Consider the following 15,343-nt stretch of genomic DNA (forward strand, 5'->3'; position numbering starts at 1 on the left):
TAATGATCAATACATCCTGATTGCATGTTTGATCAATTTCAGATTGAAGAAGTTGGTAGAATTCTTCTATTTTATCCTCCCTGGCTTTAGTGGTTAGTGCCTAAATTTGAATAATAGTGGTATTAACTTGGCTTCCCTGTAAGTGCATGAATATTATCCTATCACAGATAGTGTTGTACCTCATAACTGGTCTGGATATGTTGTTTTTGACAATGAATGCAACACCATTCCTCTTCAATTTGTCATTCTTGGCATAGTAAACCATGTGGTTGACAGATTCAAAATGGCCAATAACAGTCCAATTCAGCTCACTTATGCCTAAAATATCAATTTTTATGCATTCCATTTCATTTTTGACAACTTCCAATTTTTCCAGATTCATACTTCGTACATTCCATGCTCCGATTTTCAGTGGATGTTTGTAGTTGTTTCTCTTCATTTTTTGTTTGCTCCATCAGCAAATGAAGGTCCCGTGGGCTTTTTCTCTCATAGGCTTTACTCCATTCTTGACATCATGGTCAACTTTACTTTGAGGAGGCAGCTCTTCCCCAGTCTCATTTTGAGTGCCATCCAACCTGAGGCACTCATTTTCTGGCACTATATCTGACGGTGTTTCTCTGCCATTCATAAGGTTTTCAGTGACTAAATATTCGGCAGTAGTTTGTCACTCTTTCTTCTTAGTCTGTCTTGATCTGGAAGCTCATCTGAAACTTGTCCACCATGGGTAACCTTGCTGGTATTTAAAATACCGGTGGCATAGCTTTCAGAATCCCAGCAACTCACAAGCCACCACAGTACGACAAACTGACAGATGAGTGGTGGAGCATGGGGATTACAAACCATGAACTTTTCATATTCAAAATGGCCAATACCAGTCCATTTCAGATCACTAATGCCTAGGAAATGCATTCCATTTCATTTTTGAGTTTCTAATTCTCTTACAACCTATTAACATCAACAAATACAATCAAATAATAATTTTTTCTTTCAGAAACATCAGATTTTGTGTGTGGCACTGTGGGTTAATATGCCAGACTGGAAAGTTGTTTGAACTGCAAAGTCGGTGGTTCAAGCTCACCAGCTGCTCCTTGGAAACCCTATGCAGGGTCACTATGGGTAAGAACTATCAACAACTTTTGTGCAATATGCTCCTAGGTTTCTGTGACCCAACTCTCCTGAGTGTTTTATTAAAACTTTAATTTATTTTTAACTCCGTGAAGACTCATCTTACTTCACAAGCACCATGACTCTGTGGATACCCCACTCCATATTTCTTATTCAATTTTCTCTCCTTTTATGATTTCTTTCATTTCTGGAACTTCAATTAGCATGCATACTCAATGACTTAATTATTTGTATCTTTAGTTTAAACCCCTCACTTATATCAGGAATAATGCACTCATCTGTTTGGGTACCATCACTTGTATGTCTCTATTTCACCCCAAACTTTGCCCATACTAAATCAAATTTAAAATAATCCCTACACAGCCTGACCATTTTACAGTCTTCCCTAACACAGTGACTAGTTCCTCATTTTCCTGTTCCACAAGTAGAAAACAAAGCATCATCCCTGACACTGATTTTTATTCTTCATTGCACATAGGCAATTCCCCACCAAGTTCTGTAGAGTGAATCTCTTAATTATGTTTCCAATCTCAACATTGCTCTCCATCTACTTCATTGCCACTGAAAAAGTTACCAGCATTTCTCATCTAAGTTTCCACCACCCCCCCTTTTTTTTTTAACTGATATACATTATTCTCTCTAATTCTCTACATTTCAGCCACAACCATCTTTCAATCAGTTTCCACAGCTGAGAATAAATACAAAACTTACAAGTAATCAACCTTAAGATTGGTTTGAACTACAAGGTTGACAGTTCAAACTCACCAGCCGTTCCTTGGAAACCCTATGCAGGGTCACTATGAGTTGGAACTGACTTGATGCTTAACAACAACAACATATCATGCTGTACACAGGCTTGACTAATCAGTCTATCCAGTCTCACCTTCAGTTGTCTCTTCCTCAATTGGAATCCTAATGTGGCACTGTATGATAAGCATTGGACTGTTAACTGCAAGACCGGCAGTTCAAACCCACCAGCTGCTACTTGGAAAACCCTACACAGGGTTACTATAAGAAGGAACTGACTGGATATTACTTTACAACAACAACAATTGCTCCACTTCAGCTATGTTGTTGTATGTGTTTGTGTAGAGGCTGACTCACAGTGATTCTTTGGGACAGAGTACAATTGCACTACAGGGTTCCAAAGGCTACAACCTTTACAGAAACAGATTGCCACATCTGTCTCCCATAAAGCAGCTAAAGAGTTCAATCAGCCAATCTTTCAATTTGGAGCCGGCCACTTAACCACTGTGCCACCAAGGCTCTTTGCCAGCAATAAAACCTTTCAAATCATCTATTGCTGTTGTTGTTAAGTGCTGTTGAGTTGGTTCTGACTCATAGTGATGCTGTATAGGGTTTCCTATGAGCTTTGAATTGCTGGTGCGTATGAACTGCTCAACCTTGTGGTTCAAATCAACATTGTGGTTATCCTACAGCACCACACTAGGACTCAAAAGTTATCTATAATTGATACCATTTCCCTAAATAGTTATGTTCTGCATCCCCCACTTTTACCTGGCTCACTCCTATTGAAACATCACTTCCCCAGGGAGCCTTAGCTGATCATCCTACAATATACTGTCAGAGCGTTATCACGTTATCTACTTCCTCACTGATTTTGCTGCAGTATGACATTTGGTTATTTCCTCATTTGGTTAATGTCTACTCCATTCAACTGGACTTCATGATTCATGAGGGCAGGGTCATTTTCAAATTGATACCTAACACTGCAAGCACACACACAAATAATTGTTGAATAGAGAAAACAATGCAAGAATTCCAGGAAATCAGTATTCAGATTTATAGACCAAACCTTGCCCCTATGTGGGAGCATGGTGGCTCCATATGATAAACACTAGACTGTGAATCACAAGGTCTGCAGTTCAAGCTCACCAGCCACTCTGAGGGAGAATGATGAGGCTTTTGGCTCCTGTTAAGATTTAAAGCCTCAGAAACTCTATGCAGGGGGACTATGTGTTGGAACCGACTCAATGGCACTTTAACAACAACAGCAGACACCTCCATAGGGTTACTACTGTTAATTCTACTACCATTTCTCTTCCTCCTCCCACTACTACTATTACTTCCAACAACATTAACAGCTCCCTTCGGTTTTTGGTAGGGAGTTCCTGGGTGGCATAAATGGTTAAGTGTGTGGCTTTTCCAACTTACCTGGATGTTTTGTTTTTTTTTTAGAAGAAGCGCCTATAAGTCTATCTCCATAAAGATTTGTTAAGTGTTGGGGCTGTTGAGATGGTTCCAACTCATAGCAAATTCTGTATAGGATTTCCAAGGAGTGGCTGGTGAGTTTGTACTACAAACCTTGTGGTTTAAACTAACTTTAAAGTTGAGTGCTTATCATATAGTGACACACAAAGTGATTACATTTATGAAAATCCTGTGGTGTACAGTTCTATTTTTTAGCACATGGAATCAACATGGATTGAAATCAACTCAATGACAACTGGGAAATTAAACATCATGTTGTACTGTTATAACTAATGTTATTAACTTCAAGAGCATGATGAGAACCAGTAATGTTCAAATTACAAAAATTTAGATTACAATAATAATCTCAGGCTCAGCTCAGAGTACTGTGTTTTGGAATAATTCAAAAGCTCCTAACCTAGGGTAAACCTTTCCAAGTGAAAATGAAAAAGAAGCAAATGAAAAACTGTTTATCATATTTTTCACCCTCATCCACAGCCTTAGGATGCTAAGAAATGCACAGGGACTAAATATTTTACAAACAGAACAGAATTTCTTCTCAACTATACTTTCTGAGAGTGTAAGGCCCTAACTGATTTTGCCTAGCTACTTGACCAAACTTTAGTCAGGCTTCAAGAAGCATTTTTGATAGAAGGCCTCAGTTTTTAGTTCCCTCCAGAGACAAGGTCAATCAGTTAGCCCTCAATATTAAAATAATCCTTGAGAAACTCATAATGGTCAGACTGACCCAGACGAATGAGAATATCCTAAACACTAAACACTTGAAATTGCCAAAACCCATATGCTTATAGATTTAAAAGGTTGCTTCATGCCATGACCAATTAAACTGTAACATCTCATACTTTGCCAAATGTCAACCAATCAAAAACTGTATCTATGGCACTGTGCAATTATGCCCCCTGAAACCTTATAAAAACTTGTGTGTATAGTGAGTCGGGGTCGCCTTCGTCTCCTGCTTGTGTGAGTGAAGGTGGACCCCAGCGCGTTGGCAAATAAACCTCTTGCTTTTGCATCGAACTCGAGTCCTGATGATCTTTTTGGGGTCTCCTACTTGATTAGGCCACTAGGGGGCCTAACAAGAGCAGAGGGACAAGATTTAGAAACGTTGTTTTGAGAGCAGATAGGGACAAGAATGATTCAGATGAAAACCGAAAGTAAACACAAAGAGATGATTAGGCCAACTGCTTCTGATGGCTGGGCATTTTCATATTTAGATTCTTATACACCACTTCAGTTTGCATTTGCTTACATACTTCACAAGTGTTTGCACTTCATGTGTGCTTTGCTTACCTGATTAGTTTGCAAACTTCAAGACAGCACAAAGCTATTAAAGGGAAATTGTTCAAGTGAAAGGAGAAAAAGCAAGAGAAGATGAGAAAACGAAAAGGGAAAAAGATGTGCCATTAGTTGGGGATTTGATAGGGATCTCAGGAGGTAACTGCCACTTCTACTTAAGTGTGTACTCTTTTGCCTCCAACCAGACTTACTTTTTTGGTCACTTTTAAGGCAAGGGGTTTTTTTCTCCTTCTGTTTTGTTCTTTTCTATTTTGCTTCCATTGTATCCAAATTCACAAGACCAGAACCACTTTTACAAGGCTGAAGCCATTGCATTTTATCAGCTCCAGCTGACCAGCAGCAAAGTTAGAATTAGAAGACTGAGAACTTACCAGCCACAAAGGATGCAGTTATCATTGCTTCTGCCACTTTTGAAATTTGCAGTTGGTAAAAGCCGCAAGATTAGCCCATTTGGATTGGCATTTATTTTAAGAGATGCACTTTTCCTTACAAGCAAGGGTACTCTCCTCTTTGAATAACATAGTACCTCTTCTCCATTGCTAGCTTCATTTTAATCCATCATATATTCTAATTTCTATAGGGTACATCAACTCATCAAATGTCAGTTTGTCATACTGTGGTTGCTTGCGGGTTGCTGTGATGCTGAAAACTATGCCACTGGTGTTTTAAATACGAGTAAGTCACTCAGGATAGACAGGTTTCAGCTGAGCTTTCAGACCAAGCCAGATCAGGAATAAGGAGAGGCAGACGACTTCTGAGTGTTTAACTGCTGAAGACCTTATGAATAGCAACACAACATTGTCAGACAGTGCAGGAAGATGAGCACCACATGCTGGAAGACACAAAATACAACTGGGGAAAAGCTGATTCCTCAAAGTACAGTTACCCATCATGACATGAATGAAATAAAAGCTTTTGGGACCTTCATTTGCTGATGGGGGCACAACTCTAAATGAGAAGAAACCATTGCAAAGATCCATTTATCATTAAAATATGTAATGTATGGAGTATGAATTCAGGAAAACTGGAAGTTGTCAAAAATGAAATGGAACTCAGAGAGATCGGTATGTGGTGCTTTAGAATAAGCACTGGACAGCAAGGTTGGTTTGAACCTTAAGGTCAGCAGTTCAAATTCACCAGCTGCTCCTCAGTAACCCTATACAGAGTCACTATGAATCGGAACCAACTCTACAGCACTTCACAACAACAACAGTGTCCTAAAATGGACTGGTATTAGCTATTTTTAATCTGACAAACATACATTTTACTACATTGGGAATGACAAATTCAAGAGGAATGGCATTGCATCCGTTGTCAAAAAGAGCATTTCAAGATCTATCTGGAAGTGCAATGCTGTCTGTGATAGGATAATAGCCATACACCTACAACAAAGATCAGTTAATAATACTGTTATTCACATTTTTATGCACCAACAACTAAAAGTCAATGATGATGAAATTGAAGAATCCTATCAACTTCTTCCATCTGAAATTGATCAAACTTGAAATCAAGATGTGTTGATAATTACTGGTGATTGGAATGCAAAGGTTGGAGACAAATAGAAGGGAGCAGTCATTTGAAAATATGGTCTTGGTGATAGAAATGCTGTAGATCACATGATAGAATTTTGAAAGACCAATGACTTATTCATTGCAAATACATTTAAAAAAAAAAAACAACATACAAGGCGACTATAAATTTGGACTTCACCAGATAGAATACACAGTAATTAAATAGACTACATCTGTGGGAAAATATGGTGGAAAAGGTCAGTATCATTAGAGAAAACAAGACCCTAGGTTGATTGTGTAACAGACCATATATTGCCCATATTCAAATTCAGGCTGCAGCTGAAGAAAATTAAAACAAGTCCATGAAAGCCAAAATATGACCTTGAACACATCCCAACTGAATTTAGAGGCCATCTCCCGAACAGATTTGATACACTGGACATTAATGACAAAGACAAGAAGAATTGTGGGATGACATCCAGAACATAATACTGGAAGAAAAGTGAAAGGTCATTAAGAAGACAGGAAAGAGAGAAAAGACCAAAATGGATGTCAAAAGAGACTCTGAAACTTGCTCTGGAGCATAAGGAAGCTAAAGCGAATGGAACAAATGATGAAGAAAAAAGCTGAACAGAAAATTTCACAGCGCAGCTTCAGAAGACTAAATATTATAATGAAATATGGAAAGACCTGAAGTTAGGAAACCAAAAGGTAAGATCATGTTCAGCATTTTTCCAGCTGAAAGAACTGAAAAAAAAATTCAAGCCTCAACTTACAATACTGAAAGATTCTATGGGCAAAATATTGAAGCATGCAGAAAGCATCAAAAGAAGATGGAAGTTATGTACAGTCACTGTACCAAAGAGAAATGTTTTGTTAATTTGATCATATGCTACCTCATGAAAAGTGTTCAAGTATTTCATGAGGTAGCATATGATCAATAACAGATGATACTGAAGAAGGAAGTCCAAGCTGCACTTAAGGCTTTGATGAATAACGAGGCTCTGGGAATTGACAAACTGAAATATTTCAATAAACTGATGTAGTATTAGAGACACTCATTCATGTATGCCAAGAAATTTGAAAGATAACTAACTGGTCAACTGATTTGAAGACATCCATATTTGTGCCCATTCCAAAGAGAGGTGACCATCTGGAATGTGGAAATCATTGATCAATATTACTAATAGCTCATGCAAGAAAAATTTTGCTGAAGGTAATTCAAAAGCTGTTGTAACAGTACCTTGATAGGGAGCTACCAGAAATTCAAGTTGGATTCAGAAGAGGAGATGGAATGAGGGATATCATTACTAATATCAAATGGCTCTTTGCTGAATGCAGAGACTACCAGAAAGAGGGTTACTTGTGCCTTATTGACTATGCAAAGGATTTCAACTGTGTATATCATAACATGCTATGGATAACATTGTGAAGAATGGTTATTCCAGAACACTTAATTGTGCTCATGAGGAACATGCTCATATACCAAGTGGCAGTTGTCAGAACAGAATAAGGGATTGCAGGATGGTTTAGAATCAGGAAAGGTGTTCACTAGGGTGGCATTCTTTCATATTACTTATTTAATCTGTATGCCAAATAAGTAATCTGAGAAGCTGGATTCTATGAATAAGATTGTTCATAGGATTGAATAAGAATCAGGATTTGTGGAAGACTCATTGACAACCTGCGTTATGCAGATGACATAACCTTGCTTGCTAGAAGCAAAGAGGACTTAAAATACTTAATGATGAGGATCAAAGACCACAGTCTTCAGTAGGGATTGTACTTCTATGTAAAAAACCCCACCAAAATTCCTCACAATTGAACCAATAAATAGCATCATGATAAATGGAGAAAAGATTGAAGTTGTCAAAGACTTCATTTTGTTTGAATCCACAATCAAAACTCATGGAAGCAGTAATCAAGAAATCAAAGGACTTATTGCATTAGGTAAATCTGCAGCACAAGACCTCTTTAAAGTGTTAAGAGCTAAGATATTCGTTAGAGCACTAAAGTTGTTGTTGTTGTTGTTGTTAAGTGCCATCGAGTCGGGTCCGACCCATAGCGACCCTGTACAGGGTTTCCGAGGGTGTAAATCTTTACGGGAGTAGAGCACTAAGGTACACATGACTAAATCCAGGGTGTTTTTACTAGCTTCATATGCTGTAACAGTTGGACAATGAAAAAAGAAGACAGAAGAAGAACTGATGCCTGTGAGTTATGGTGTTGGAGAAAAAAACAAAGTATCATGGACTGCTGAAAGAACTAACAAATCTGTGTTGGAAGAAGTACAGCCAGAATGTTCCCCTGTTGCCAGAATGATGAGACTGCCTCACTCATACTTCAAACATGTTATTAGGAAGGATGAGTCCCTGGAGAAAAACTTCATGCTTGGTAAAGTGAAGGGTCAGCAAAAAATAGGAAGACCCCCAATGAGGTGGATTGACACAGTGGCAGTAGCAATGGGCTCAACAACAATTGTGAGGATGGCACAGAACCAGGTAGGGTTTTGTTCCACTGTGCATAGGGTTACTATTAATTGGAGCCGACTCTAACCACAACCCCAACAACATCAACCCATGGCCAATGCTCAATGTAATAAATATTAGGTCCTCAGACACACAAAAATATAGTTTATCCATTTTAACAGACGGTACAAAATCTATGTTCTAAATCCAAAGTCAATGGGTATTTGTGGTAGTGCAGATAGCAAATTATCCTGATGAGTTCTCAGTGAAGCCAATATAAAAAGGGTGTGCATAGAGTTCATTTAAAATAAGAACTGGGAAATAGATTTAATTCATTATTATTATTATTATTACTGCTCTTAGTGCAAGCTCACATTTACCAAACTCTTATCCTTTTGGCAGAAACTATGCTAATCATCATTTAATCATTAAAATAAAAGTCCTAAGTTCCTGGGTGGTGCAAATGGTTAATGCACACATTGCTAACTAAAAGGTTGACATTTAAGTCCACCCATAGGCACCTCAAAGAGCTCTGGCAGCACAGTGGTTATGAGTTGGGCTCCTAATTACAATGTCAGAAATTCGAATCGAACAGCTGCTCTGCATGAGAAAGATTAGGGTTTCTCTTCCCCTACACATTCATAGCCTCAGTTACCCTATGCAGCTTGGCTGAGTCAGAACCAACTCGATGGCACACAATAAACAACATCCATATAAAAGCCATCTCCTCCTCTGAATCTGGCTTGAACTTCTGGAAGTTCTCTGTCTCTATACATTTGCAGCCATTTTTAAATTATCTTTAGCAAAATTTTATTTGTATACAATGTTAATGATATTGTCCGATGATTTCTGCATTTCATTGGGTCCCCTCTCTTTGGAATGGTAACTAATAGGGATCTCTGCCAGTTAGTTGGCTTGGTGATCTACTTTTGAAAATTTATTGTTGTTAGGTGCCATCGAGTAGGTACTGACTCACATCTGCCCTATGCACAACAGAAGGAAACACTGCCCGGTCCTGTGCCAACCTAACAATTGTTGCTGCCTTTGAGCCCATTGCTACTCCTACTGATCCAATTCATCTTGTTGGGAGTCTTCACTTTTTCCCTACCCCATTTTACCCCCATGGAGTCCTAGTGTGGGGCCATAGCATAAGCACGTAACTGCTATCCCTAAGGTCAGTAGTTCAAACCCCCAGCTGCTCATGAAAGCCCTATATAGGGTCACTCTGCATAAAAATCAACCAGATGACACTTAAAAACATCAACAACCCTGCCCCAAACTAACCTCAAGTATGAGGGGGTCTTCAAAAAGTTTGTGGAAAAATTGAATGAAAAAATAACGGAATTTTTCCAAGAATTTTTTGTAGTCCCCTCATACATGTAGCAATACAAATAGCAATATTATTGGTGGAGGGGATTCAGGCATGCAGGACAGGTACAAGATAAACCACAGATGATGTTGTTGTTAAGTGCCGTCAAGCTGGCACCAACTCATACTGACCCTGCATAGGGTTTCCAAGGAGTGATTGGTGAACTTGAACTGCAGACCTTGTGGTTCAAGTAGACCTTGTGGTCCACTGGTTTATCCTACAGTAGTGCCACACCAGAACTTCAAATAAATCCATACCTGTTGCTTGTTCTGGTAAGCTTCCTGCCTCCTTTGGCATGGCCTTCATGGGTTAATTTTTTCCCCCTACATTATATCATACAACTTTCCCCCTGAGTTAATAATACTCCATTTCTAGTGCGTTTTCCATTTGTTGGCTTTTATTTTCATTTTTTTTATTAGTAAAAATGGAAATAATTTACCTTAGGACCAAATAATTAGAGTAGGCATTATTATCACCATTTTCCAGATGATCTCTCAGAAAGTGTGTGTGACAAATGACATGATTAGAAAGGAACTAGACTTCAAAGCTAGCATTTCTGCTTCTAAATGCAGGTTTCGGAAGCATATATGGTATAAAAGCTGCATGTCCAAAAAGTCTTCTTTCCTTCTTTATCTGTCCTTCATTCAATATATCCAAAGCCACATACATAACTACCCTCATAAACCTGGTCCCTTTATTTTGCCTTCCATCTTAGTGAATAGTACCACCATCTGGGTGTGCAGACCAATCACAGATGTTATCTTCTACTTCACTCACCTCCACACTTGCTGTCCTCTTTCTACATTCAATCTATTTTATATTCAAAGTATAAAGTCAGTTATTTGTCTCCTTACTTGTCTTCGCATTTCTCTTCTTATAAACCTTCACTGTATTCTCAAACTGTGGCCCAGCATGATCTTCTTACAACATGAACACAATCATACTATCAATGTTAAGACATCCTTCTGCTGTAGATACTTCCATGTCATCCCATGGTTCTTAGGGTAAAAATCATAGCTTTGGATATGGCTGGTAAGATCCAGCATGAACTGACCTTTACATCTGCAACCACATCTCTTAGTCTCTCAGTGTAGTCCCGCTGGAATTTCCCCATTTCTTGAAATACTAAAGAGCCCTTCACACATGCTGCTTCTTCTCTTGGGAACACTCATACCTTTATAAATCACATTAAAATCTACTTACTCCTCACACTCCAGCCAAAGTATAACATCCATGGGAACAATTTTCCAAGCCTCTATTGTGTTACAGGACTCCTGGTGTGGTGCTGTAAGCTCAACACTGGACTGTGAACCACAAGGTCAACAGTTCAAACCCACCAGTGGGTCCTTGGATACTCTATCCAGTGCCGCTATGAGTAGGAACCGATTCAATGGTACTTAACAACAATTGTGTTGTACTGTATGTGGTTATCACTATGAGCACTTATCAATGTTGCAATTTTACCTTTATGTGTGAAATTATTTGACTAAGTTCTCTCTCCCCTAATAGAGGTTCTGCTCAACCTTTGCATAATATAGTGCTTAGCACATGTTAACATAAACATATTTATGAATGAGTGAAAGCTTAATGAATACAGGTGTTTCCTTCCATCTAGCAGTTATGCTTACCATGTTTCTGAATGAGAAGGTTGTAGATTTTAATCCAAGTGCCCTCTGGATACAGAGTAAAGCTGCACTCATACTTTCCGCTGAGCGAGGAAGACACATTCCTTAAGTGCAAAGTCCATTTTAACACATTGTCAGGTGTTTCTCTGAATGCCACCAGTGTGTCGCAGGGCTTCTTACTGCCACAGTAGAATCCGTGTTGAGGGTGATAAAGGGCAATCAGGTTCACCTTATTGGTGACCTTGGACCACTGCATCTGTATCACAAAGGCTTTTTTTTGTGTTTGGCAGGTTAGGTTGACATCAGAGCCAGGAAGGACATAAATGTCTTCTCCTACGTTAGTTCTTTCTTCCCACACTCCTGAAAAAGAAAGTCCTCAGTCATCAATTTGCATGATTACCATAGAGTGACTCTTAATTAACCACCTTGATCACTTTAATGAGGATATAACTGAGGCGGTTTCTCCCTGGCTACCTTTGTAGTAGAAGCGAGCTTACGCATGATACACAGAGAGAAGCACGAGACTCAATACAAATGAGGAGGCATTTGCTTAGGGAAACTAGAAGTATTTAGACATCTGAGAGTCTTTTTGTCTATTGATCTATCCAAAATGTAATTGAGGTCACTGACCATGTCTGAATAAATTAAGCCTATTAAAAATTGAAACTCATCAGCAAACTTATTCTGACTACTCTTCCTATATTTAGAGTCCTGGTGTGGCACTGTGGGATATAGCACTGGACCACAAGATTGGTTTGAACCAAGGTCAGCAGTTCAAACTCACCAGCTACTCCTTGGAAGCTCTAAACAGGGTCGCTATGAGTCAGAACCAACTTATTGGCACTTAACAACAGCAATACTCCTATGTTTGGGGATGAGGCAATAGTTGCTCAGTGGTAGAATTCTTGCTTTCCATGCAGGAGACCTCAGCCAATGGACCTCCTGTGCAGCCAATGCCTATTTGTTAGTGGAAGCTTGCATGTTACAGTGATGCTGAAGAGGTTTCAATGGAGCGTCCATACTAAAAGACTAAGAAGAAAGTCCTGGCAATTTACTTCCCAACATCAACCAATGAAGACCCTTTGGATCACAATGGCCTTATCCACACTGTTTTGGAGATGGCACAGGACAGGACAGCATTTGGCTCTGTTGTACATGGTCTAACCATGAGTCGGGAACAAATACAAATGGCAGCTAAGAACAACATTCTTTGTTTAATATAATTAGCTTTTATTTGGGTTATAAATAATCAGCTATAAACAACACACACTGGTGCTTTCTGAAATTCCAAAAATAACTAATGAGTGTACAGCGGTTTCTTATATGTGCTTACAAAAGTCTTTTACACACAAAGGAGCTTCGAAAAAATTGTTGAAAAATGGAATTAAAAGATAATGAAATTTTTCCACAAACATTTTTATGTCGCCTCATAGATTATTCCATTTAATTCTCTTCACACACCATAAAGATGATGTTGTTAATCCTATTTACCAGCAAAGTAACAGAGATTAAATGATTTACTCAAAGTTGCACCTCTAATAGATGAACATGAATGCATTTGCATAGAGTCTGCATTTTTTCTATAAACTCCAACTTGCCACCCAAATTCAATTTGGTTGAATTAGAGAAAGAAATTTGACATTCAGTATGTAAAGATTAAAAGGGCCTCTATCTCCTTTGAGTTAGGTCTCCTGAGGGTAAGAGTTCTCAAATGATAAACTGTTAGGGCATTATAAGCAATGCTCCAAAAACCTATACACAAAAGCAAATTCTCTCTTATCAGCTCTCTGGACAAACAGAAGTGAACACTTAAATTATCTTAAACATTGAGGCTTTGACATGCCTTCCATAATATAGGTCTCAATTTTAGAATTAAGATGGAGTACATGTTACAGCCACGATATATTATTGTGACAAGTGTCACTGAAACTCACAAAGGGAAAAGATGAAAAGGTGACAAGCTACTGAGAAGAAACAAGGCTCTCAAAAGTACTCGATAAATGGGAATTATTGCGCTTTTATGGATGCCAAAGTTTGGGTAGGAAGAAGTTAGTAATATAGCTCCCTGTGAGCTATCTTTTGCCTGATAATAAGCTTTTGATCCTATCTACAGATTGTATTCCAAAGTCTCCTTTGATTTAGATATTCTCCTTAAACATCTTTTTGTTACATCTGAAAAGCATAGTTAATTTGAAAGATACCCCAGCTCACTATAATGTGCACATGCTACGGAATGCAAAATTAAGCTTCTCCCTTCTATTTTTAAATAGGCCCTTCAGATGCTCATTTCCACTGACATAAGGATCCACTTGGTCTCTCAGGTCCATAACTACATATACCTCATTAAAATTCAACATATGCTCAACTCCCAAAGATCTCAGTATTTTGAAGAGAAATGCTTGTTATATCAAAAAAGAAGAAAAACACAACTTGAGAGAAAACAGTTGAGCAAGAATCTGTGAGCAGCAAAGGCTTTGTGATTTTTTTTAGTATTCTGGAGTAGTTCTGATTACCATTTGGAGAGCATTTCATTTCCAAGAAGTGCAATTTCCCAGTTTCTCCAGAGATCCTCATAGGAAGAAAATGGGTGAAAATGCCTCAGAACAGTGGCCCAAACTACCCATTCCCTTCTTGTTTTTAGTGTTTGTTAGTAATCATTTCTAGTCTCTAACATCTCTCTGTTAGCTGCCACTTAAATCTGTAACCGAAAGTAACTATCTGCTCTTTAGTGATCAATTTCCGCAGCAGCCAGGAGGCATTTTAAATGAACAGAGGCCCCACTTGACCCTAAAGTTCCGATCCAACAAGAAAGGACAACTAGAAGTCTTACCCATGACAAAAAATATCTGGATGATGGAATAGACAGCATAGGATGTCCATGTTTTCTCCATAGTCTCCTGAAGGCCTCACACCAGCATTTCCATAATGATCACAGAAATCAACTGATGCTTTTAACAAAGCAAACACCAGCAACCTGATTCGTGCTAATAAAACCCCAAATCTACCACACGCCTAGGTGTTTATTGCTTGGCAAGACTCCAGGAAATGAAACGTAGGCAGGAAAGTAATGTGGTTCAGAGTTAAGTATAACCTACCAGAACAATATGCTCTCTGAAATCTTGTCTTACCTTCTGTAGAAAACTTTTTAGTACTCAAAGATTCACCCGTTGGGAATCTTTGTGTCAGTCAAGCTGCTTCTGAAATCCAAACCAAGGAAATCATGCATAGCAGTTGGTACTTGTTCTTTTTATACATTTCTTTTCAAGAGCACAAAATCATTTAACAAGTGCAAGCTTGGTGCCTTTCATAATGGTTTTTCTGTTCAATTTTTTAAAAAATGTTTTATGTCCAGAATTGCTCCAAGGTGTAAAAGCAAAGAATTAATACATTTAATTTTAATCAAATCTGAACAGTAACTGAGAGTAGTACTAGTGATCAAACTGAATTTTAATTTCTCTTTTCCTCTGGGGAAGGAGCCTCTGGGTGGTGCAAATGATTAAATACTTGACTTTAACCTATCCAGAGGCACCATGAAAGAAAGCCCTGGCTATCTGCTTCTGATAGATCATAGACTTGAAAATCCTCTGATACATGGGGGTCACCATGAGTCAGATTCAACTCTACAGCAAGAGGCTTTACAGGGGAACTCACTCACATTTCCTGGGAGTGGGGAAGTGAGGACTCTCTTTCTTCCCTTTGTCTGGGACAGGCTGCAGG

The 15,343-nt window shown here is 38.6% G+C and overlaps 1 protein-coding gene across 2 annotated transcripts in view; it reads right to left on the reverse strand.

The window, feature by feature from the left end:
- Nucleotides 1-14,517, reverse strand: part of CD96 (CD96 molecule) — a 166,181-nt gene extending 151,664 nt beyond the window's left edge. For both annotated transcript variants that reach the window (XM_006864191.1, XM_006864190.1), the window contains exons 1-2: nt 14,457-14,517; nt 11,630-11,986 (exon numbers count right to left, since the gene is read on the reverse strand). In XM_006864191.1, coding sequence (XP_006864253.1) covers nt 11,630-11,986; nt 14,457-14,517 — 418 coding nt within the window. The remainder of the gene's footprint in view (nt 1-11,629; nt 11,987-14,456) is intronic.
- Between the last annotated feature and the right edge of the window lie 826 nt (nt 14,518-15,343).

Source organism: Chrysochloris asiatica, unplaced genomic scaffold (assembly GCF_000296735.1).
Source record: "Chrysochloris asiatica unplaced genomic scaffold, ChrAsi1.0 scaffold00061, whole genome shotgun sequence".
NCBI classification, from domain to species: domain Eukaryota; kingdom Metazoa; phylum Chordata; class Mammalia; order Afrosoricida; family Chrysochloridae; genus Chrysochloris; species Chrysochloris asiatica.